This window comes from Melampsora larici-populina, assembly GCF_000204055.1.
Source record: "Melampsora larici-populina 98AG31 unplaced genomic scaffold MELLAscaffold_6, whole genome shotgun sequence".
Lineage (NCBI taxonomy): Eukaryota > Fungi > Basidiomycota > Pucciniomycetes > Pucciniales > Melampsoraceae > Melampsora > Melampsora laricis-populina.
In genome coordinates, this window is record NW_006768770.1 from 502,405 (window position 1) to 526,368 (window position 23,964).

General features: G+C 42.3%; 4 protein-coding genes across 4 annotated transcripts; 3 read left to right on the forward strand and 1 right to left on the reverse strand.

The window, feature by feature from the left end:
* Nucleotides 1-2,892: 2,892 nt before the first annotated feature.
* Nucleotides 2,893-5,022, reverse strand: MELLADRAFT_115536 (uncharacterized protein; the record flags this gene model as incomplete). The annotated part of the gene is made up of 6 exons (XM_007406608.1): nt 2,893-4,033; nt 4,096-4,167; nt 4,251-4,333; nt 4,402-4,585; nt 4,789-4,930; nt 5,013-5,022. The coding sequence occupies 6 exons, from the start codon at nt 5,020-5,022 to the stop codon at nt 3,757-3,759; spliced, it is 768 nt and encodes a 255-aa protein (XP_007406670.1).
* A 3,586-nt stretch (nt 5,023-8,608) lies between these two features.
* MELLADRAFT_94412 (uncharacterized protein) lies at nt 8,609-12,074 on the forward strand (the record flags this gene model as incomplete). The annotated part of the gene is made up of 11 exons (XM_007406311.1): nt 8,609-9,068; nt 9,715-9,723; nt 9,806-9,926; nt 9,988-10,096; nt 10,168-10,314; nt 10,397-10,432; nt 10,550-10,743; nt 10,810-10,940; nt 11,098-11,148; nt 11,215-11,562; nt 11,707-12,074. The coding sequence occupies 11 exons, from the start codon at nt 8,609-8,611 to the stop codon at nt 12,072-12,074; spliced, it is 1,974 nt and encodes a 657-aa protein (XP_007406373.1).
* A 2,339-nt stretch (nt 12,075-14,413) lies between these two features.
* Nucleotides 14,414-15,025, forward strand: MELLADRAFT_60503 (uncharacterized protein; the record flags this gene model as incomplete). The annotated part of the gene is made up of 1 exon (XM_007406312.1): nt 14,414-15,025. The coding sequence occupies one exon, from the start codon at nt 14,414-14,416 to the stop codon at nt 15,023-15,025; it is 612 nt and encodes a 203-aa protein (XP_007406374.1).
* A 4,560-nt stretch (nt 15,026-19,585) lies between these two features.
* On the forward strand, nt 19,586-21,175 carry MELLADRAFT_94413 (uncharacterized protein; the record flags this gene model as incomplete). The annotated part of the gene is made up of 6 exons (XM_007406313.1): nt 19,586-19,758; nt 19,832-19,914; nt 19,981-20,450; nt 20,529-20,745; nt 20,818-20,871; nt 20,934-21,175. The coding sequence occupies 6 exons, from the start codon at nt 19,586-19,588 to the stop codon at nt 21,173-21,175; spliced, it is 1,239 nt and encodes a 412-aa protein (XP_007406375.1).
* Between the last annotated feature and the right edge of the window lie 2,789 nt (nt 21,176-23,964).

Below are 23,964 nucleotides of genomic sequence, written 5' to 3' on the forward strand. Positions count from 1 at the left end.
ACAATGCCATTGAGGTAATGATCAAATGGCTGACCGATTACCAAGAGGAGGCTGCCAGCTGTGAAGCCATAGTACTTGCAACAATCCTCAACCCAAGATTTTGAGTAAAGTTTTTCAACCTCCACTATCCCAAACATGAAGCCTCATCTCAGGGGATTCTCGAGTGCGCATTCAACGCTGTGGTTGAAGAAAGGAAGACTCACAAGCCAACTCCACCACCCGAAGATTGCAACGAGTCTGCCAATCCTGATGAATTCGATGTTTTCGGAACTGATAAAGGTCCAAGTCAACCTTTGACTTCAGAGCTAGAAGAATATTTACATGGTAAATTCCCAATCAGAAAGGATCATACTCCTCTTCAGTGGTGGAAGGTTTGTTTTTTCCATCTCCTCATTCATTCATTCAGTCTAACTAACTACCTAATGGTTCAATTTACAGGAACACAAAAGCCATTTCCCTATCCTAGCAACGCTCGCCCGCGATTACTTATCCATTTTGGCCACATCATGTGCATGTGAGCGCACATTTTCAGCCGCTGCCAATGTGTGTACCCCATCGAGAGGTAGTATGTTACCTAAAACCATGGAGCGGCTTGTAGGCTTGCAAGCTTGGTTGAAGGAGGGCATTGTCCCTGATGGAGAATTTGAAGAAGCTTCCAAGGCGCTTCAAGCCTATGTGGACGCGATGGCCAAGTCCAAGAAACCCCGATAGTCTCTTTTTTTTTCTGACTCCAAAACAAGATTGTTTTCTTTTTATGTGTCTGTTTCTTTCTCATATCTTTTTCCTCTAAAGAGTTTACATCTACTCTACTTGTCCTCCTACAAGCTTGGACATGTACACATCGTGGTGAATTAATTTTTTTTTCCTTCTCTTTGACTTTATCTGCGAAATATCGCAATATTGCACGATATATTGCGATATAGCGCGATATATAGCGACTGTACTTACATCACAATATATTGCGCCATACTTCGGAGAAATTGTGATTGCCCCGCTTCGATACCAAGCGAGCTTTTTATTTGTGTAAATAGCGAAGTGGGAGCGGAGCGTTTCATAGCGCCGACTCCGCAGCGCCATGAAATTGGTTGAAATTTCATAGCGTTTTGGAGCGGTTCAGGTATTGCCCACAAGACCATTTAATCTCTTAAAAATTCAAATCCTTAGAGCATCCGCAATCTTTTGCGTCAAATTTGGGATTAGTTAACCTAAAGTTAACGATCGTTAGCCGGGGCCAACTAATCTCTTGCCAAATCCCACAGTCGTTGTCTTTAACTTGGAGTTTAGACATCTTTAACTCCAAATTAAAGACTCGGTCTACAATCGTTTGCTTCAAGTTACGAGTAAGCTGTCCCCAAATTTAACACAATCAACAAATTTCTCTGATCATTCCGATGCTCACTTCACATTTTCATAACAACATCAACTTGTCACTTTATACTAGTTGATGTCTGCTGATTTAAACAACCAACTGATTCATTTTATAATTTCTCCAACTCTCATGTTGTATAACTCACACAATGTGAAGTTGATTTTTGCCTCTTACAATCGGGTCTTTTGTTGTCTATGTATTGGATGTTGGACAATGCATTAAATCCAACAACCGATTAAAAATCAAATTGTTGAATCAAGACATTATTCGAGTTTTAATCAAGTTTATTAAACCCGATTGGATTAGAAAATTCATTATTAAAAATGAAGGGAATGTGGTGTTAGAAGATGATGGGAGTGCCGAGCGATTGAGGTGAGGGATGAGTCAAGCGGCAGAGTAGTTGTGGTATTGGTTGAAATCAAAACAGATTGCGGTGGACGAGTGGAGGCCAGATCATTGAGTGAAAATGGAATTGAGGTGTGGTGTGAGTCGAGTTGAGGGTTGCGTTTTCGGTAGTTTTTGAGGGCATGGAGTTAGCTACCGCGTCGGTAGGCTGGGATAACTTTGTCCCAGCCTACCGATTTTTTGTCGAAAAGCTAACTAACGATCGGTTAAAATTTCACCATTGTGGAAATTTCGAAATCGGTGAGTTAAATACTTAGCTATTCCGACGACTTAATGCGACGGTTGCGGATGCTCTTAGAATCATAAACTTTGTAGAACTCCACTTTCATTAATCTCAACCTAAGAGAAAGAGAAAAGAATTTTCACCCCAGGATAGAATGATATATGATACAATAAGTTACAATAGTATAAACAAATCATTTCTACATATTGACCAATTTGAAGGTATAAAGAGTTCAATTGGAGATTCTATCTCTGAGAATGAGTAATCTTTGTAAAAAGAGAGCTTATGAGAGATCCAGTGAATCTATGGACGTGAAATAATTTTTGATCATTTCTCTCAGTTGACATGTATCATCTCTAAAGCTTTTCTCAGATCCAACATCCAAAGACTACTGACTACTATAGATTCACTCTCATGAGCTTTCTTTTACAATTTTACAAAGTGTGCTCATTCTCAGATAAAATCTCCAACTCAACTCCTCACATCTTCAAGTTAATCAATAAGACTGAATTGCTTATACTGTAACTCACTGTATCACATATCCAACTACTTGATAATACCAGAATCTTTGGATCAATGATTATGAATCAACCAAGACACATTTTCTGGTTCATTCCTTCAATCTTCACCCAAACACATCAATCATTTTCTCAAGTCTTAATTAATTCAACCACTCAATTTCTTTCTGTTTTTTTTCAAATTAAAGAAAAATTCAATTTTAAATAAAATGAAAATCGAATACGAGCCGAAACCAAACCAAACCAAACCAGACGAGACAGCGAGACATACACATTCAAAATAACATAAACTGACTAAATTGATTTTTGGGATGATGATGATAGTGAATGTGATGATGGGTGTGGTTCTTGGATCAGGGGAGTCAAACACAAAAGAAAATTGAAATTAAAAATGAATTCTCTAAAATCAGAGATATGATTAAGAAGCAAGTTTTTGAATTCACATTGGGGTTTTTGTTTTTCTGCAAAAACTGATCATCAGCTTTTGATAAATCAATTCAAAAAAAGCAGCAGAGCTAGAGAAGTAAAATAAAAGACCAAAGACCAATGGTGTATGCAATTTGATATGATCCACAAAAAAACATCATGGAACAAAATGATGGTTTGTGATCAAATGGAAAATGGTAGAGCAGTACTATGTGTTGATAGGAATGATGAAGAGAATGGATACATCTAGAGATCCGATCAGCGGGAATGAAGTTATCTAAAATAAGAAACCATTATCAAAACTACTACATCGATCAACATCTTTGATGTAATTCTTTGAGTTTTTTTTTGCTTTTTGAGTGGGACGATCAAGAGGAAAAAGGATTTTTTTGGGTAGGAAGATGAAATACTGAGAGCAAAAACAAAAATGAAAAAATGAAAAAGCTCCAATACACATTTTGTTTGCTTGTCACCAACGACTTGCCACTTTCTGAAAGGTTTTGTCTGAAAAATAAAATGCTGAGTTAACAAGAGGTTTAAATGTGAAAATTGTGGCGAGTCAAAAACCCTGATTGGAATTGTAAGATAAGACTTCAAGCGTCCTCTATTCACCCCACTAGTATCAACCCATGATGTTTGTGGAGAAGAAACGAAAAAACTTGTTGTCGATGATGCCGAAATTAACTTTAAAAGGCTCTATACCGATCAGCCACTTGCCCAAAAATTGACACGAAACAAAACTACATCCATATATCACCGTGAAATTGTAAAAAGTCTAGACAAGATATGAGTGGTGGTGATTTGAGAGGTCTTGACTAAGCCTCGCCATGCGCAACTTCCTGACCAGGATGGACACTTCCACCATCAGCTGTCACCACGATATGCGCAAGGTCCTCAGCAGTCGGGTTGGGCGAGAATCCATTGGCACTGTACACAGGGGATGTTTCGCCAAGCATGTGATGGTTAAAACCTGTCATCTGGGCAGGAGCACTTCGGGGACCGGCACCAGGAGTCGGGATGGTAGGTGAAAAGATTTGAGCCCAAGGTGCGTTACGCGGGGCATTGGCACATCGATCGTTACCGTACGCGATCCTACAAAAGGCAGCTAGACATCAGTATCGGACCAGATGGAGAGGAAAGAAGGGAAAACTAACTTGAACTTTGAGTATTCTTCATTCTGTTTGATACCTTCAATCGCCTTGATCGAATTGGCAATGTTTGTGAAACTGAATGCATGTCACAAATTAAATCAATCAAGCGTCAACAAAGAAACAAATACTGTGAGGTAGTGTGCAGGGCCTCAGCTTACTTTACAAAGGCGCAATTCTTCTCTTTAAGCAAGTTGACCAACTCGATCTCACCGTACTGTGAGAAGTCTTGCCTGATCTTGGCCTGTGGGGAACCGAGTGGGTCAGAATCTATCTTCTAGTTATGAATGTGAGCATTGATAGTGGAAATACCTCGTCAAATGCCTCAAAGTCTTCAATTTGACCAATGTAAACATTACGAGAACCACCCGCTTGCACCACCATGGCAATACCGGGAGAGGGTGGTCCAGAATGTTTACCCCATCCAACCTTAAGGCGACGGTTATGCAATGCAATACCTTGAAAGGTTGCAGTATGGAAGAACGCAACTGCAGCACTGTTAGAGGGAAGAAGCAGGATACCATGAATATAAGTTTACAAAGCAGCAGGACCAGACGACCTACTTCGAGTCAACAAAAGTAACAAAGGCGATGTGCTTGTCTTGTATATATCGAATCTGTTGTAAGATCCCACCGCGAATGGTGTTGCAGATCTCTTCGAGTTGAACAAGTTTAAAAAATATGAGGAGAAAAAACTGACTTGTTATTTATCAAAATTAATTGTTCAAAATTCGGATCAATAGGAGAAGTACGATGAGTAGGAATTCCCTCATGACAAAACGTAACATCAGTAAGATAAACACTCAAGAATGGTATACAACGTGTATGTGCTTTACGTAAAGCTACTCGATATTCGGCATAATTTCAATGATGATTCACCACTTTGTTTAAACTATCATAGATCGTTTTCGATCGACCTCCTACGGCTTTCCATGTATTGTTTGTTATAATCGAGTGATCGTTGATGAGTTCAATGCAATCATGACTTCCATCAATCCATTATGTCCTTTGGTAACTCGAGAAATTGTTGTTTGAGAGAAAAAACCAGTACAGTTTCCCTTGGTGACCATGAGTGAACAACTCTGGAGAGCGCTGTCAACGCAATCATGAGGGGATCTCGAATCGAGGTGATTAGATACTCGGTGTCCATCATAGATCGATCTTGATGACTTTTCGTGTTGATAAGAAGTCGACCTACGTAAAAAAGGTGGCAAATGTCAGAATCAAAATGAGCGGATTGAAACTTTGGGGGCTTTGATCGAGCAAATCTGAACATACTTTTTCTCAAGAAAGGCAGAGAGTGGATGTGGAGGCCATGAAAAAATGATCTAGGAGGTTTTCTGTGTGGAGATCAATCTGGTGAAGAATCAGAACGAGTCAAAGTTGGAAGACGCGATGGAAATGTGATGGGGGCATCGATGTCCAGTGGATGTGAGGATGTGCTGACAAGTCTATCAAAGTCCGAGTGGGGAATCACTCCAAACCTCATGAACATTCTCATCACCACCACCGTCCACACGGCGCTAGATTACGGTGTAGCAGCGTGGCTACCCTTCGAGCCACCGGAATACTTCATCAAACAGCTCAGCACAATTGACAACACGTGCGCAAGGGCAGCGTTGGGGGCATTAGGGACTGGGCGAAGCTCTGCAAAATTGCAATTCAACCGTAGTTGAAAGCGAGTTGCAAACAGCTAAGCCACTGTTCAATCAATATGAAATTTCCTTATTTTTTTTAGTAAGCTTTATGGCACTAAAAAAAATAGGGTGGCGCACAGGCATGACCCTCCCTAAGACGAGCTGTCTATTCAAAATTTCCCCCCCCACCTCAGCCAAAAGCCTATGGCAGAACGCTTCTGGATAGCCTGATATACCTTTCACAGGTTGCTCTCGCTCTGGTTTTGGTGAAATCATCTGACAGTCGGGTCTCTTGGGCTTGTAGGAGTAATCCTGACACCTCCTGTTTGCATAAATCGCTTCGGTCGACTTCCAGGGGATTCATGCGCTTATTGAGGTGGCTAAATCCTCTGTCGGTCGAAACCTCGCCCAGTCCCTATTACCAACGACGCCATCAATTTTTCTAATGCACGACTCAAACCTCACACCCCCCAAAATCAGATTACAGAGTAAGATAATGAATTTCATGGCCACTGCGTTAACCAAACCATCATATTCTCCTATTCACAGCTTCGTCAAACAAGCTCAAAACTCAAAACCAAAATGCCATCACAACCCGTTTCACCGTTTCTTCCAACATCAAGTCAGCGAAGAATTAGCCGAATTCATTCAACAAATCCCACTCGACCCATCAGATATCTTGACAAGACCCTCAAACTACACAACAATCATCCAAGAGACCGAGAGCCTGGCAAAAAGAGAGGCCAATAGCCTCACGGCAACACTAGAACACGTGGTAATATTTACCGACGGATCTAGAATTCCCAAATGCACCACAGCGGCTGCCGCATGGTGTAAAAATACTAACAAATCTGTAGCTAAACATTTAGGAACAGCGCGAACTCACGGCATCTATCAAGCCGAATACCGAGGAGTCCAAATGGGCCTCACCATGGCACTACACACTGCCTCACCACACACCCGAAGAACATCGATCCTCCTCGATAACCAGAGTGTTATCAAGGACCTCCGGTCTAATAAACTTCCCATCACTACATTAGAAGACAGGAAAGAGACGTACAAGCTGATGATGTATTTACATAGATCCTTTCCCGATATGCGCATCAACATTAGATGGTGCCCAGGCCATGCCGGGGTACACGGAAACGAAATTGTTGACAAAATCGCCAATAAGAAAGCTAACACAAAATTACCCAATACCTTCAAAGCAACCCCGAACGCAGCAAGCTTTCTCACGGCCATTAAAGAATGGCGCACCAAAAATTCCGAAATCAAGAATCCAGACGATCTAAAACGACTGGGACATAAACCACAACAAAAGAAGCACATGAAGTTTTTAAACGAACTCAAGAAACACTCAATAGCAGCCATCACCCAATTAATGTCAGGCCATATTCAACTCAACCACTACCTCTGCAGATTTGATCAGCTAGGGGACCCAAGTTGCGAATGCCAAGAAGGCATCGAGACCGTAGAACATTTCCTCTTCACATGCTCTAAGTACAACAAGGAGCGCCAACAATTCGAGCAAGAACTCAACAAACTCAATCTCCCGATTAACACAACAATCCTCAACAAACCTGTGGCATTCAAAGCCATTGCCAACTACTGCGACAGCACATGGCGGTTCAAAAATCGCTGGACTTGGGCTAAGATCTCAGAAGAAAACATGCCAACAAACAGGCAACCCCCCAGAGATTGAAAATCTCAATCCACCTTTTTCCCTTTATAACCACATCCTTTAGCGCCACATCATGTTACCCACACTATTAATATTGTATGCTAGATGAAACAGCCAACAGCAACCTTTCCCCTGACACAGCCAGAGGGGTTTTACCGGTGCTGGAAAATATGCAGTGTCTAATAGCCTTACGGCTCTAATGACACTTTAAGCAATATAAAAGAAAAAAAAAAAGGGGGGGGCAAGGGTCAAAGGGCAAAAGTGGACCTTGCAGAAATCAATAGTCAAATTGCCCGACGTCGGGTATGGACCGTGTATATACAAGTGAAAACCTTGACATTTTGAATGAGAATTGATCATCTCTTTGAACTTAGCGCTGCTTGGGCTTGAGTGTCTATCCGTGCTCCCCAGTATACAGCCGTTCCAAGAAAGGTTGACAACTTTTCTTTGGAGAAAGTTGTCTCCGCAGCGGCTAAAACCAAAAACAAAACTTGATTACAGGTTTATTATTTCCTGTATTCTTCCAATTAGCGGAGAGACAAAATCAAGTGAGGGACAAAACCCGGGTTTTGCACATTGGCGAGATTTCCCAAAAAATCAATCTTTGTTGGAACAGCTGTACGTCTTAAGGGTTCGAATCTGGCACCTCAGGTACTCACATACAACTGTGTCAAGCAGTTGTACAGCGTGTTGTTACAGCTGCCTGAAGCAATGGCCTCGCCTCTCCCAATCTCTCTGGAGGCAACGGAAATTTGTACCCCAATACACCCCCAACTTGTACGCATTAACAGGTGACCTACCCACACCCAAGTCACCATGTGAAAGTACCTAATGCCCGCCTTACAATCTCCCGGCCCAATACGGACTTCCCCGCTGAATCATAAATATATTGGGTCCTTGGGCAGTAATAACCGGTCCTAGAGCGGTAAGTCATGACTCACAACTTGCCGGTTTGGCACCAGGTATCATAGATTGTCTATATATACCTACTGCCACCGTACCTGCCACCCTTCAACATGGAAATCTCCACAATCATCATCAACCCTTCAATATTCGATGCTTTCGCTATTGTCTTCTTAGTTGGTGTTGTAGTCCTGATTGGAACTTCCCTTTTTTTTCTTCACTATCTCTATACGTCCCTCAGCTATCAAATCACCGGAAACTTCACGATGACGAAAAAAGTTCCTCTACACTCACAAACCATGATCACTGGGATCAAATCCCGCCCTCGTCGAACTCAAGCTACAACTCGACCGGCACCGTTCACTTCACAGCGAGCCAAAGACCTGGCTGCGGCTCTTGGTCACATTCGAAAAACCTCAGGTGGCCAACAACCGCCGATTGAAGCTAACAATCCTGATAACGATCAAAGACTGGCCAAATTCATGCCGATGGATTATCACCCAGATGCCCTTCCATCATCTCCCCTTGAACCAACTGCTCTCGATCTTTTTGCTCAACAATGTCAAGGCTGGCAGCATGCCGAAAAGCAGAAACAATCACAAGCAATCTGGGATGGACTCGAAGCATCAATGACGGCAGCTTATCTTTACTGCCAAAATGGTAGCACTAACTGGACCCGACCAGATACATTAGACATCAGTTGTGCGTGTACAAGATCAGAACAATCAACTCAACCTGTTGACTTGATTGATGTTCTTGGTAAGTTTCATCTACGTGTTGAGGATGTAATCAATTGGCTGATAGTTATGTGTGTACAGGTCGCCATCAGTCAAAGGATTTGACGTTCTGCAGATGTATATCGGATCCTGTATGGCTCATCTACTACGGTTACTTTGCTAGCACACCCACTGCTCCACGCACTGCATTTTCTATCCCATTGATCCAATTTCATCATCACCTCTGGAACTCGTCAGCAATCTCGGCAACTGCCATGATGGATGCCCTTATGGATTTCCATGATCAACGCTCAAAGGACATGCTATCTACTCGTAACGGCAACTACTCCTCGCGCGACCTACGACGACCCTTTACTCAATCAGTAGATTTGTATCGCAGGATTATGACTCATCAAAAAGTTTTACATGACGACCTACTTCGAGTTACAACTGCCGATAAGTGGGCAGCTGAATGTTCACGATGCTTTGGCCCATCCGAAGGCGAGTGCAAGGAATCAACCAATGAACCGGATGTGATAGTTGCCATGGATGGCAACTTTCAACATCGCCATCAGATGCATGCAAGCAAAGATACACCCACCGATAAAGACTACCCGAAATCATTCCTTCCTCCAGCTCAAATTGAAAAATCTGCTTCAGTACTTCAAAACAGCGAAAGTCAAGTTAAGGAACTGAAAGTGAGTTATCCTAGGCCTTTTCCCTTGAATGATGTGATGTACTCATCTTTTCAATAGACCCCATGCTCTGATTCTCACACAGCCGCGAATGATGTGCGTAACTCGACATCTTGGGACCGATGTGATGATACCGGCCTGTTTGCTTGTGCTTGTTGCCACAATGTACCATTACAATTTGTCAATATTTTTCGGTCAGGTGAAAAGTAAGTTCATTTTTAACAAAATTAATACAGAGCCTTCACTTATAATCTAACCTTTTGTCAGGCTACACTACCCGGTTGCCATACTGGACAAATTGCTTACAGAACTTCCAGAAAAGAAGTTAGGTGTACTCTACGATATTGGGTGTCACTTACAAGTTCATGTCAACAAGGTTGGTGTAATCATCTTATCGTGAAGTTTTTTTTTGCATCTGACATTTTGTTCAAAATGTTTTATACACAGCGTAACCTCCTTTCTCAACACAAAGGGCGGCTTCTGTATGGAACCTCAGTTTTTCATGCGTACGCCCATCAATGGTGGTGTCAAATCTTTTTCAACCCTCGGTTCATCAAATTCTTTGGACTATCTGATGGAGAAGGGCTTGAAAGAGTGTGGTCGGACCTATCTGTTCTAGTTTCAAGCCTCCGGATATCAACTTGGTTACATCGATTACTTTCGATCCATTGGCGAGCAGATTATTTCAGTCAAAGAACCACTAAGGGAAGCGGTAAGTAGTTCATGATACTCATAGATATTAAAACTACAATGTAGCTGATATGACATGAGAAATCTAGGTATGTGGCTCGTTCGAAGGCTGCGGAACACGTTTGAAGTACGCTTACAGTCAAGTAGAGCGTTAACCGAGCTAGAAGGATTTATCAATCCCGATTATCCAGAACGTTGGTACACTGCGGAGTTCTTCCATGCCCAATGGGTATTAGAACGAGAAGCTCACAGCGTCAAAAAAGTCACTGAGCATGAAATGCAATTGGAATTGGCTTGCTTGCTTTGCTTGGAGGAGGAACTTGGCAACTTCTGGTAAGTCTGAAGGTATTATCAAGTAGTTATCCTTTTAATTGACTTCGAATGTCATCATTTTGATAGGCAAACAGTCGGTAATCAACTAGCTCCTGCACAAGCCCTTGTTCGACTTCAAACTCAACAAAAACTTGAAAAGTCGATTGAAGAACAAAGGGCAAAGATTGGTCGATCCAATTTGGTAGGATTGACTGGTGGTCAGTGTTTTCTTGGATATTTGTATGCAAACATAATACTGAATTAGAATATGATATTCATTTCCTTCTTCAAAAGATGAAGACGAAACCAAAATGCGGTTGAGAGTCTGGTACTGCAAGAACGAAGTTTGAATAAAGTACTTGGCCCTCTGCGCAGAAAAGAGACCTCTGGAGGACAGTCGAGTCCCTGGCAAAAAATCTAAGCTTGGTGAGTCTAGATTTGATACATGTTAACCATCTGGACTTCGTGCTCATTGTTAACGTGTATAAACAGGCACCCACGGGAAAACTGCATTGCTCGCATCTCTGCGCAAACATGCAGCTAAACTCTTCCAGGCTTGCAAGATCTACAACACGCGCTGTTCCGAGTACCGGCAATGTTTTCCTGATCAACCCTTCTGCCCAGCCCCAATTGTCTATAACGACCTTCACAAGATGGGAGCTGACAACGTCTTTTGGTCCGATGGGCTTTTCACCAATGCTACTGAACCGTGGGCCACTGATCCACATACGCAACGTGGAATGCGCCAGCAGTGTTACTTTGAACGGGCTAATGAGGAGATTCGAAGGATCGGGTGGGAGGTCCGGCGTTCAATGAGATGGGCCACCTCTTGCTACGAGAGTTTGTTTGATACTTTGCTCAGCTTAAAGGACGCCCCGAAAAAGATTGAAGATTTTGATAATCCTCTTCCTGCTGACTCATTAATCTCACACTTCATACAACATTGTTCACTTGATAGTTTATTGGTGATATCCCAGCAACCAGTAGCAGTTAAAACATTATTCTATAATAGTTTTCTTGTTCATACTCACTTGATGGAACTATGGGATAAAGATGTATTAAAAGCGTTTTTGCAAACTCCTCATCAACTGAATGACAACACGGTCTTATCATCATGGAAGCGTCAATTGCAGGATATCAGAACGCTACGCAAGAATGGCTTGCTTTCAAGAGTACTCGGTGATTGGAATGCATTTTATCAGAATTATGTGGAACAAGAAATGGAAGACATAGAAGATATTCCAGATCTTATTGAAGATGATGGGACTACTGAAAATGAAAGTACTGATTATGAAGAAGACGAATATGATGAAGAAGATCAGTGGATCAAAACTTTAGATGATGAAGTCTGAGGTTAGCTTTAGATTCAAATGGAATGGATGAGGAATAATTTCAAAGATTACTGTTTGTTTTGTTTGTGAAATTGACTCTTGTATAGTTTGCTTGATATGCTTTACATTCATATGCTTTTGTATATGCTCAATTAAGAAAGGAAGTTTATTGATTTGCGTGTTCTACAATGATATGTATTGATTGACAAGTTCTACAATCATGTTCTACATTTATAAATTGTAGTTGCTTATGTTTTTGTTTGCTCAAATAAAAATGGTTTTGGTTTGCTGAAATGAAGACTTGATTGCTATTTTTCTCCTCATTTGTATGAGGATATGACTGATATCCAACAGTGGAAAAAGATGACTCCTGAAAGACATGGACTTGAGTAAATTCAGGTGTACGCACATACATAAGAGTGCTTTTTTACGGATTGAAGTTATAAAAAAGATATGAAGGAGTGGATATATGAGGACGGTTCATATATATTATTTTCTCAGCATATAAAGAAGAATCTGTGTCTTGAAGCACTTTTTCATAGGTGCGTGTCTTGCACACCTTTTGGGGACTTTGAGGTTAAAGCAGGAGCAGGAAGGCCTGTTTTGCGTATTTAAGTGAAAAAAAAGATGAAGGAGTGGAGTGATGGAGAAGTTGTCTTATCAAACTATGTCTAAAATCAGATTTTGTCATCTGGGGGGGGGAGATAGACCTGTAATTCCATCTTCTTCAATGTGTTTGGGTACATTTGTGACCTAGCTTGCATTAAATTAGGATGATTACAAGGGTTCAAGTCAAATTTCTTATGTGAAGAAGTTGAGTGATGAAGAAGTTGTCTTATCAAACTATGTCTAAAATATTATTTTGTCATTGGGGGGGAGAGATATACATCCATGGTCTTCAATGTGTTTGGGTACATTTGTCACCCAACTTTCATCAAATTATGACAAGTACCAAAGGTTGAAGTGAAAGAAAAAGATGAAGGAGTTGCGTGATGAAAAATTTGTCTTATCAAACTATGTCTAAAATCTGAATTTGCCATCTGGGGGGACAGAAAAACACATATTTTCATGTTCTTCCATGTGTTTGGTGAACTTTTATGCTGAAATTGTGGTATGAAATTGGCAACAACAGTTGTGCAAGAGTTTGCGCAAACCTTGTCATGATACCAGTTTGGTCAAATTTGCTCTAATAATCATCTAAAAAACATTGAAGATGTAGAGAATGTTGGTATTTCTCTCCCCCCTAATGACAAAATCAGATTTTAGACATAGTTTGATAGGACAACTTCTTCATCACTCAACTCCTTCATCTTTTTTTTCACTTCAACCCTTCTACGCATAAGAATTTTCCAAATATTTGGCAGAAAATGTCCTCAAACACACTGAAGATGTGTCAAATGTGTGTAAATCTCTCCCCCTAGATGACAAAACATGATTTCAGGCATAGTCTCATAAGACAGATTTTGCATCACTCAACTCCTTCATGATTTCTTTTGCAACTAAAGTGGTAAAACAGGCCATCCTGCTGCCGTTTTACCCTCAATAGTCCCCACAAGGGGTGCAAGACATGCACCTATGACAAAGTGCTTCAAGAAAAAGATGCGTATTTGAGTTCTGAACAAAATATTTCTATCAACCATCCTCATATATCCACTCCTTCATGTATTTTTTTGCACTTGAATCCTTAAAAATCCACTTTCTGCTCCCGCTTTACCCTCCAAGTCCCTCTAAATGATACAAGACATGTATTTATAGCCAAGTGCTTCAAGAAATAGATGCTTCTGTGAATCCTTAACAAAACTTGCCAATTAACCATGGCCACATCTCCTCTCCTTCATGACTGGTTTTTCACTTAAATCCGCAATATGGGCCTTCCTGCTCCCGCTTTAACCTCAAAGTGCCCAAAAGGTGTGCAAGACACGCACCTATGACAAAGTGCGTCAAGACGCAGATTCTTCTTTATATTCTGAGCAAATAATGTATATGAACCATCCTCATATATCCACTCCTTCATACCTGTTTTATAACTTCAATCCGTAAAAAGGCACTTTCTGCTCCCGTTTGACCTTCAAAGTCCCTCTAAATGATACAAGACACGTGTCTATGGCCAAGTGCTTCAAGTGATAGATTCTCCTGTGAAAATCAAGGTGAGTTTCTCTATTCACCATGTCCCAAAATCCACTCCTTCCCACATCTATTTGCATTTCAATCTGCCAAAACACGCGTAGGTGACTAGGTGGGTGCGCCCGCACCCCGCCTGATTGGGTGCGGGACATACCCCAATTCCTTTTTTTTTCTCTAAGGTTTGCATTCAGCGTCTACATCACCCTACTACATCGACCTCCACTACCACTCTGGTCATGGATATGCTAAGCACGCCTGATCCTCAGCCCTTCAATAATCGATTACCACCACCGTCACAGCCTCATTACAATAACCAAGCTCAAATGCACCATCCTCCCTACTTCAATGGACCCGGAGTGCCCCATCCCCAGCACTTCAACAGATCATTACCTAACCCTCCTATCCGCCCTCCTACGACCGAACCGATACACTTCAATCATGGCCCTGCGCAAGATATCTACTTCAAGAATCAAGTCTCATTTCCTTTTTTTCATCTGCCAATTCTTCCACCCAACAATCCACCCAACAATCATCCACCCAACAATCCTACCCAAAGTCTATACCAAGCAAACTCCTACCCTGCTTATGAAACACACTCCAACCCTGCTCGCGTCTTTCAAGGTAGCATAGAACAACTAGCACCTTCTAGAATTGACAACATTGACTATCTTGAAAATTGTCGACCTGCTACATCAACCTCTGATGACCTTCCTCCGCTAGATTTTTCTATCATCGATAACTTCGAGTCGCAAGCTTTTGAACGTGAAAGGCAACGAATACTAGCTCAAAACAGACCCTCACCTCGTTTGAATTCTTCAGTCACAGTCATAGCACCTAGTCAACCTTGAAAAAGGACTTCCAGAAAGTCGAAAGATACAACTACTCAAGATACTGCACCTAACCATTCAGCGAAGAGATCAAGAAAGAACAAGGACGTGAATGAAGAAACCACCCTACTAGAATCTACTCCAATCAATCAAGCAGCCTTTGTTAACGGATTCTTACCAAAGTCCATCCTCATCAACAGCGACAAACTTCCGCCAAGGTCGAAATCGCTATGATATGCACAGCTATATGAGGTACCCTGGATAGTGGTGAGACTTACCACTATCTAGGAGGCCCGCTACGCACCACTAACATGAGAGACTCGCTATGAAGTCCTTGTAGTGGTGTGTATCAGTCACTACGAATCGCTGCGATAATGACTCACTAACGCTATGATAGCGCACATGTATTTTTTTTAATATGAACAAAGAATTTTATTAAAAGGCATGTAAAAAATAAGTGGAAAACATATACAAGAACAATTAAATAGTTGAGTACGAGATTATTGAAGCAGAGGACACAAATATCAGACCAACATGAAGACAAACTTGTATTAAGGAGAGTGGTGAAAGTGAACACTAACTAGAGAAGGAAAAGTTTAAAAAAAAAGGAAGATAATAAGGAAAGAAGAAAAAGTGAGATGAAGAGATTAAAAAACTAAAAATGAAGTATTACTTCATTGGTTCTCCATTTTTTGCACCAACTCTAAGCCTTGAGAGAATTCGCCAGGTACCTCAATTCCTGACTTCATCCATTCCCGTGATGAAGAGCAGCGCTCAATGGTTCTAGTTGATAGAGCTGATCGATCCGACCCACATACGTCAGCTGCTCCAGAAAAGACCCTCTCAACTGAGCAGGTGGTTGCTGGACAAGCCAAGAAATCACGAGCCATGATGGCAAGCACAGGAAAGGCGCCCTCATTATCCTAAAACCAAAGAGGGAATGAGAAACTTGATGATAGTGAAGTGGAAAAGAAATAAAAGAAGAACTTACGCTCCACCACGAAAGAATTGGACCACCAGTCAGTGGAAACTTTCCAGACATATAACCCTCAATCTCTTGAAAAGCATCATTCTCGGAAGCCTCGGGTAGCGTAGCAAATACATTGTAATCATCATCGGTTACTGTGACGTCTTGCTGATTCGAGGTGGCAGTGACAGGGTTAGAGTCTTGATGTTTTTCAGAATAACTTTGCACTTGTTCTTCTAGGATTCTCTTGACACGAGCCACATGTGATGAATGATATAACTCGAAAAATTTCAGTCGAAGTTGTGGATTGAGGAGAGTAGCCATGATGACGGCATCACATTGGAGAGCTTCTTCTTCAAATCCTTGCAGACAATGGAGCATGACCGAAATCATCTTCTTGAGACTTGTATAAGGTGAATTTGCGCTTAACTTCATGAGGGAACTTTTGACACGATGATAATCCAGCAGAACAATTGCTGCCGTTGGGTGATCACCTTCAACTCGCGATGTAGCAGAAACAAAGACCTGGAAAATCAAAGTCGATCAGTTCAAACTCAGTCAGTAGAATCAGATGGATGGAAAGGACTCACATCCATAACCTCAGTCAAAGCTGAGACACATAACCATTCCGATTTAGAAATCGATATCTCGTCAAAGTAGCCCTCTTGATCATTGGCCAACATCTGGTTGATTACCTGCAAGTGAAAACCATGGTTAAAATTCAAAATCACTGATACAGTTGTAAAAAAGATGAAATAAGCTAACCTCGGCCCCTTCAACCATGATCAATCGGCTTTGGTGTAATCCATTCCACTTGCTAGATACACCAAGAATTGGACGGCGCATCTTCCTGCCCAATTCTTTGGCGCGAGTACGAAACTCAAGACGGCGAGACGGACGACGAGCAATCAGGCGGCTGACTCGATCAACCTAAAGAAGTTCAAGTCAGCTCAGACATCAGGTAGGCAATGAATGAAATAAACCCACCTTCTTCACCGCTTGAACCACAAGATCAGGCTTTGATCTACTTGTACCTGGTAAAGCACTTGAAATGTTGAAAAAATCATCTTGACCACCCTCCGATTCGCTCTCGGATTGACAATCCCGAACCTCCGCTTCGCTACCATGTTCCGAATCTTCAGAATCGGATTCCTCCATATCAACGTCTTCGGTTCCATTGTTCAAGGTGATCGAGGGGGTGGGGATATTGAACAATGGTTGAGTAGTAGGTTTGGTGTGACCGGGATCGAGTCCGATAGAAGCAAGACCATGCTTGACCATCAAAGCTAGCTTGTGAGCATAGCAGCGAAGATGCAAGTGATCAGCGTCCCAATCAACGCTAGGGGTGGCCTCCAGGAAAAGTTTTTGAACCTCGAGAGCAAGTGTTTTGTTGTTTGACCCCGAGTCGGTCGTTTGAGCTAACATGTATAGATAACCAAAACAAGTCAGGATCGTTTGATGCAAAATTAGAAGAAAAAGATTTGAATAAGAACACTTATCTTATCATGTAGTCCGTGCTTAATGAGGAAACGTGCCACAGGTCGGGCCAGTAAAACACCGGCGTGGTTCCAAGCAGCCAACTTGAGAGCCAGATGAACCGTCTTGAACTCCCAGTTCTTGTCAATGAAAGTCACATTCATACCAATAAAAGCGTGTCGGCTGCGGCGTGTTGTCCAGCCATCGTGAATGAAGCAGAACTTGCTGTGGTTTCTCTACAGAAGGGTTTTAATGAAAAGAGAGAAAAAAAGCAAAACAATATAGATGATTGAGTAGAGTAAAAAGCAGATAGTAAAGAGATAAAAAGTAAGACTAACCTTGATCATTTGTAGAACCGTGTTTTGCATCCCAGAATGGAGACGCTTGGCGGTATTTGCGGCCCACACTGGCGATCTAAGAGTCGCCGAAACATTTGAGAGTCTGAAAGCATCCCGCAGAGCAATGTCTTGAAAACGAGCCCATGGTAAAGCGTGTCGGACTACCCAGATCACACACACAAGGTTCAGGAGGTCAACACTGAACTTATCCTTAGAAACAAATCCATCGAGAGTTCCTGACAAGGATCGATTCAATGCATCCTGCTGTTCCTGCCAGGAGGGAGGGAGGTCCATCCCAGCAGCCAAGGCTGCTGATCGTCTGGGGCATGCTGGACGACCTTTACATCCATCTCGGTGTCCGTATAGGTTGTAGTAGCTGGCCATTCCTTTAAGAAATTGACCACGACACCACCTACACCTGTACAATCTCGGATCACCAGAGGTCTAAAGATGATAAAAGTAAAAGAAATCAATGATTTCGAAATCCTAACAAATAAATAAAGAAACTGAGGACAATCTGACCTGGCCTTGTGGATAGATCGGAGAGTGAAAATACTTGAGCAGCTCTCGAACTCGAGCTAGCTGTGATGCCCTGATACCAGTACGAGGCCTGCTGGGGATAACTTCATCTTCAGAGTCTTGATCAAGATTGATACAATCGGGTACAGTCTCAATCTGAAAATGAAGATGGAAATAGATTATTGAGTGGAAAATTAAAATGAAGAATAAAGATTAAAAAGTGGAGATGAGATGCTTACAGGGGTCTTACGGGCCCTTTTGCCTGTCTTGACTGATGAATCTTGAGTCGTCTTCCTCTTGTTGTTCTTGCGGCTCGATGGCGATGGTGAAGCTGGTATGTCGTTCTCGGTCTCGACAGCGGTGTTCATTTCAGAAAAGACTGAGTCGAGGAGTCCAGGAGAGAGAGGTTCCACTTGAAGTGCCCGTCGTGAGTCACTGGAGACCATTACAAATCCTGGCTGAGTCCGAACAGGGGTCCTAGGCCGGAGCAACCGTGCTGAGGGAGCTACACATGGGTCTGTTGATGGCGGAGCAAGACTGATACGAGAATTTGATCGAATGGGCCGGTCAGTCACTTTTGAGGTGCTCTGACCAGTATTCGATGAGGTTGATGGATGCATAAAGATTTGGCTAATGATTTGGATTGAAAGGAAATGAAAGTGGATGAAAGACTTAAATTGATGAGATTGAAGGACACTGTGATCAAAACAAAGTTATGAAAAAGAACCAGAGGAAGGGTATCATCAGCAATCGGCTTGATCCTTTATACCTTCTGAAATCTCTATACTCACCGACTTGATGTCTGATCCCATTTGAAGTTGAACTTGTGGTTTTCATTTGTTATAAAATTTGTCAACCACTTGTCGGTGTTCTGAATTGTGAGCATGCGTGATGAGGTGGTTGGTGGGGGAGGTGGATTGAGTCCAGGTATGAGGTGAGTTGATTCAAAAGGGACGGGAGTGTCCTTGACCGGGATGACCGGTTCAAAACAGCCAGTGTGTTTAGTTGGGGTGTGTATGTATTTATATTCCAAATACAAATACACCTAGTGGCCACTATGTGTACCGCTGTACATGTGGACACGCTATCAAAAAGCTCGAGCACAGCGAATATACCACTATAGGATTCTGGGCTTTTCCAATAGGGCTGCGCAGTCACCCACTACAAGAAAAGCACGGGCTGAGTAGTGCAGTGCCGCATTGCTTCCGCCGCACCACCACTATTTTTGGTGATGCGGTTTTGACGTTGCTTCCGCCTGCGATTGGAAGTGTCGAAGAGTTAATGGAGTACTCAGATCTCGAGCTTAACATGTTGGCTAAGAAGTACAGCAAGAAAAGAGGTGTTTCTGCTGCTGACAAGGTTTTCCTCTTGGATCTTCATGACCAGATGGAGAAAGTTATCACGATTAATTGCATCGTGCAACAAATCTCGCGTGATATGGCCGATGGAATATTGTACGTCTTCAATTTCACTTTTATTTCACTTTTTCAACCAACCAATCTCTTAGATTTGGTCGTATCTTTCCAGGGGCAAGGCTTCGCCTTATCGAGGTATCAATGGGTACCAGATCTTCCAGGGTTCTGAAGGAGCAAGGGCTATAGTGAAAGCAAGTATGTACATTTTTCATCTTTAGTTTCAAATCTTTTTGCATTGGCTAAATAGTTTGTTTGTTCTAGACGGTGGGATTCGTGCACCGGGAAGCAACGCGAAAGTTGGGGACGCGTGGAAACTATTGGGTGAGGCTGGTCAGAAGTTCTACAACGACCAAGCAGCAAACTCTGTCATTCAAAAACATTTGAAGAAATCGAGCAAAACAAAAACAAACCAAGCCACATCTACCGGGACTGAAATGACATCAACCCCGACTGATCTCATATCGAACTCGACCAAAATTGTATCGAACTCAACTGAACTTGTATCGAACTCGACCGAAGCCGCATCCACATCAAATCCAAGCACCTCAACATCTGCGTCTGATGAGTCTGTGCCGCCTCAAGGTGCTGCTCAAACTGGCATTCAAATATCACCACACGTCAATTCCGAGACGCGGCCACAGAACACTCTCACCTGCCGGTCTGCCGTAAAACGGCCTTTGACTAAAAACCTGCCCACCGTACAAGGATGGGTCAGTGACCTTCTTCCAATGGTCAGTCCGTTTCTCAAATCTTTTCATCATCATGTAATATATTTGAAGAACTGACTTGACTCATCAAACGTCACCTAGGCAAATAATATCGCCCAAACTTATAAGGTTCAGATTGCTATTGTATGTGTTTCATCGTTTTTAGGTAACGGGTGTCTTCAGTTGGTGGAAGCAACACCTCGTCTCCGCTCATGGTTCGAAATGGACAAATTGAACAATCCGGAAAACCACACCGTGGCGCGGATGCAGTCTGCCATTACTGGGTGGAATGTGGAGGACATCGTCGAACTGGGTCCTGGTAAGTTACCGTAGTCTTGTTGTTTTGTTCTTGATCTTGCACTAACTAAGGTTGTTATTATTTTGGATTTAGTTGCTGAACCTACTGAGGTGGCTAAGGCACGAGCTAGGCTAAACAATCTTATAAGTGAGTACTCCACAGTCCTTGATCGCATTTTAATATATGACCAACACCTCTCTCTTGGACAGAAACTCAAACCGTCGGCAAATTCAAAAACTGGCCTTGGAGCAATCAAACACGACTTTTAGCTGCAGGATACCATATCAAGGTGCTTCCTGGTGCATCGACCTCTTTGGAGATCCTCACTCGAGCCAGCAATAAGCTCCTGCCTGTTCAAGCCATTGACATCAACCAGAGCATTCAGGATAAAAAAATATGTGTAGTGAAGAAAGAAACTGAAGAAAGAAACGAATTCGATGCATTGATTTGATACAATACATAGTATTTCTTTCAATCAATGACTCGTAGCTTTCAGTTAATAACATCCGCCTTTAATTTCAATCAATACCGCTTCATCGCGTTCATCTTCATCTCGATGATCCTTTTTTGTATTTAGCTTCTTGTGTTTCAAATCAAATGAATCAAGAATATTTTTTTTTCACCAATGTCTGATAACAACTTGAGTAGACCGTACCGCTTGCCATGAAATCTTAGTTATTAAATCGTACCTTGCTTTCCTACGTACGTACTTTAAACAATGTGAGGTCAAGGTCACTTTACAAGTTACCAAATGCCCTACGCTCTCCTTGATGGAGACAAGACACAACACTTCAAGTAAGTGTATGTCTAAATTCCAAATGGAATGAATTCAATCATCTTATAAAAATAAATTCATTCCATTTTTTTTGCTTGAAATTCAGGTGGCAAAATTTATTTCGCTCTTCATTTTGATTAAGGTAAAGATTACACAGGACATTAACTTGTCCAAAAAGTAATTGATTATCACAGAATCATCAACACCACCACCATCAAACTGTTGATGTGAAAGTTGACGAACACTTGTAGAAACAACTTCATTCAAATCATTCAAAAAGATATTATGATTCAAATCGCCAATCACATCATACTTGTACAAATCAGAAAACATCATACAAAATGGTGAAAATGAGGACGATCAAATCATCTACATGACTTGATGCAAACGAGCGATGCATTGAACGGTTGGTATCAAAAATTTCCTGACGTTGACTCAGACTCAGGATCCTTACCAAACCCAACTCGTTTATCACAACTTATCTGAAATGTTTTCTTTGAGTCACTCCGTCCTTTTTGCCGATCTTTCTATCAATTTTCAACTATGCCTCAGCGATAAGCTTTTGAAATCGGGCTCTTCTGATTAAATTATTTCATTTCATGATCAAAATATTGGAACCTTCGTTCGATGTAAGTTTTTCGTGCATGTCCTTCGCTTGGTGATGGTGGACATGTCCGTTTGATGATGGTGGATGACTATGTAAACCGTTGTGGTGAAAGGTTTCCATCAAGTTTGTGCTTCGTGACCTCAAGGCTACCGTACCTGTTCATTGGTCATTGAGTATGACGGTTTACACGGATTACTTTAACAGCATACTATGACAGAACATGCTTGAAGCATGGTGGGACTTCGGTATGGCACCGGTATGGGTAGGTCACCTGTTAATGCGTACAAGTTGGGGGTGTATTGGGGTAAAAATTTCCGTCGCCTCCAGAGAGATCGGGAGAGGCGAGGCCATTGCTTCAGGCAGCTGTAACAACACACTGTACAACTGCTTGACACAGTTGTATGTGAGTACCTGAGGTGGAATCTGGTGGGGATGTCCAATAGGCGTTTTTCACAGCCAACACAACGGACCCGTGGAGCTCGAGTGCTGTTAGAGGAAAAACGCATTATGCTCCATAGATTTCAATGGTTGAGTCTCAAGTCGATTTGATTAGGATCAAGGATCTGATACAAAATACGTTTCAAAAACGGCAAGTGCGGCCCAACCCCAACAGCAAAACCACAGATATACAAAGGGATCGACAAACATATATTATTGTGCAAATGTACCAACAAACAAACAAAATCATCTGATAACAGGAAACTGGCTCGATGAGTGGATGAAAGAATCTGATGGGTAGTAATACGTAGAAGAATGTATGACATCATTGCGGTCAGCGATCCTTCCCCGAAAACGAAACCTGGCTCGAAAAATGGTAGCATGAGCGTCATTATAATCATGGTTTTCTCAAGAGAGAAGATTCATATCAGAGGCACTCACTATGAGGGGAATGTAATGGCGAAATTTTAGCGAGACGATTTTGGCTTCTTCCCACAACTCGCCCTCGCGCACCTGGTGTAACAGGTGCATGGTCGTGTGGCAGGTGTTCCTGGGGCTGGCTGTGCGCAATCTCCAGTTTTTTGGGCGTTGCATACTTTTTTGATTTTTGGTGGAGCCGGCTTCGGTTTTGAAACCACGAGGGTGAGGCTGATGAGTAAGATCAAAGTCACGATGTTCTTCATTATGATGCACTAGACGAGAGGTGTTGAAGGTTGATTGATGAGAGAAAGTCTTGATTCTGGACAAGCCGGACGAAAAAGAAACAGGGAATTACAGGGAAGAAACCATAAGAGAAAGGCCCGGCTGCAAGTCCACAACTTCCAGTGCGACAAGACAGAGATCTATGATTGCGTACCTATAAGAGACCTATAGTCTTTAGCTCCGAGTTCCACAAGAGAAAGATGTGCGACCGGAGCTGATGCTGAGCGGCCGGCTCTTATAGTAGTCCAGACACCAATAATTGGGACTACACCGCGGTCGTGCCATGGCGTGAGAACAGTCTACAACAGAAACCTGTGGGAATTTTGCAAATCTCCGGTTCGACATAAGTCATGTCACGAGAGCTACACTAGGCTCCAATCATGATTGTATGGGACCGATATCATTTTTTGCAACATCGGAAGAAGATGCGTGTATGTATGTACATAGGCCCTCGCCCCGTCCCCGATTCATTCGGAGATCCCCTATCCCCGTCCCCGAATTCGGGGATCGTTTCTGTTCCTCGAATTCGGGGAAATTCGGGGACGGGGACGGGGAATGCCGGGGATTCTGCGAATCAATCTTGAGAAATCGTAGGCCGAAGAGTCTTCGAACGACTCCCAAAGGATGACGAGCTCAGGAAGTAATGTCGAATTCAAATCACATCGATCAAAGTTTAGAAGAAGATCTCGAAGTACAACTATCAAAACTAGAACTGATC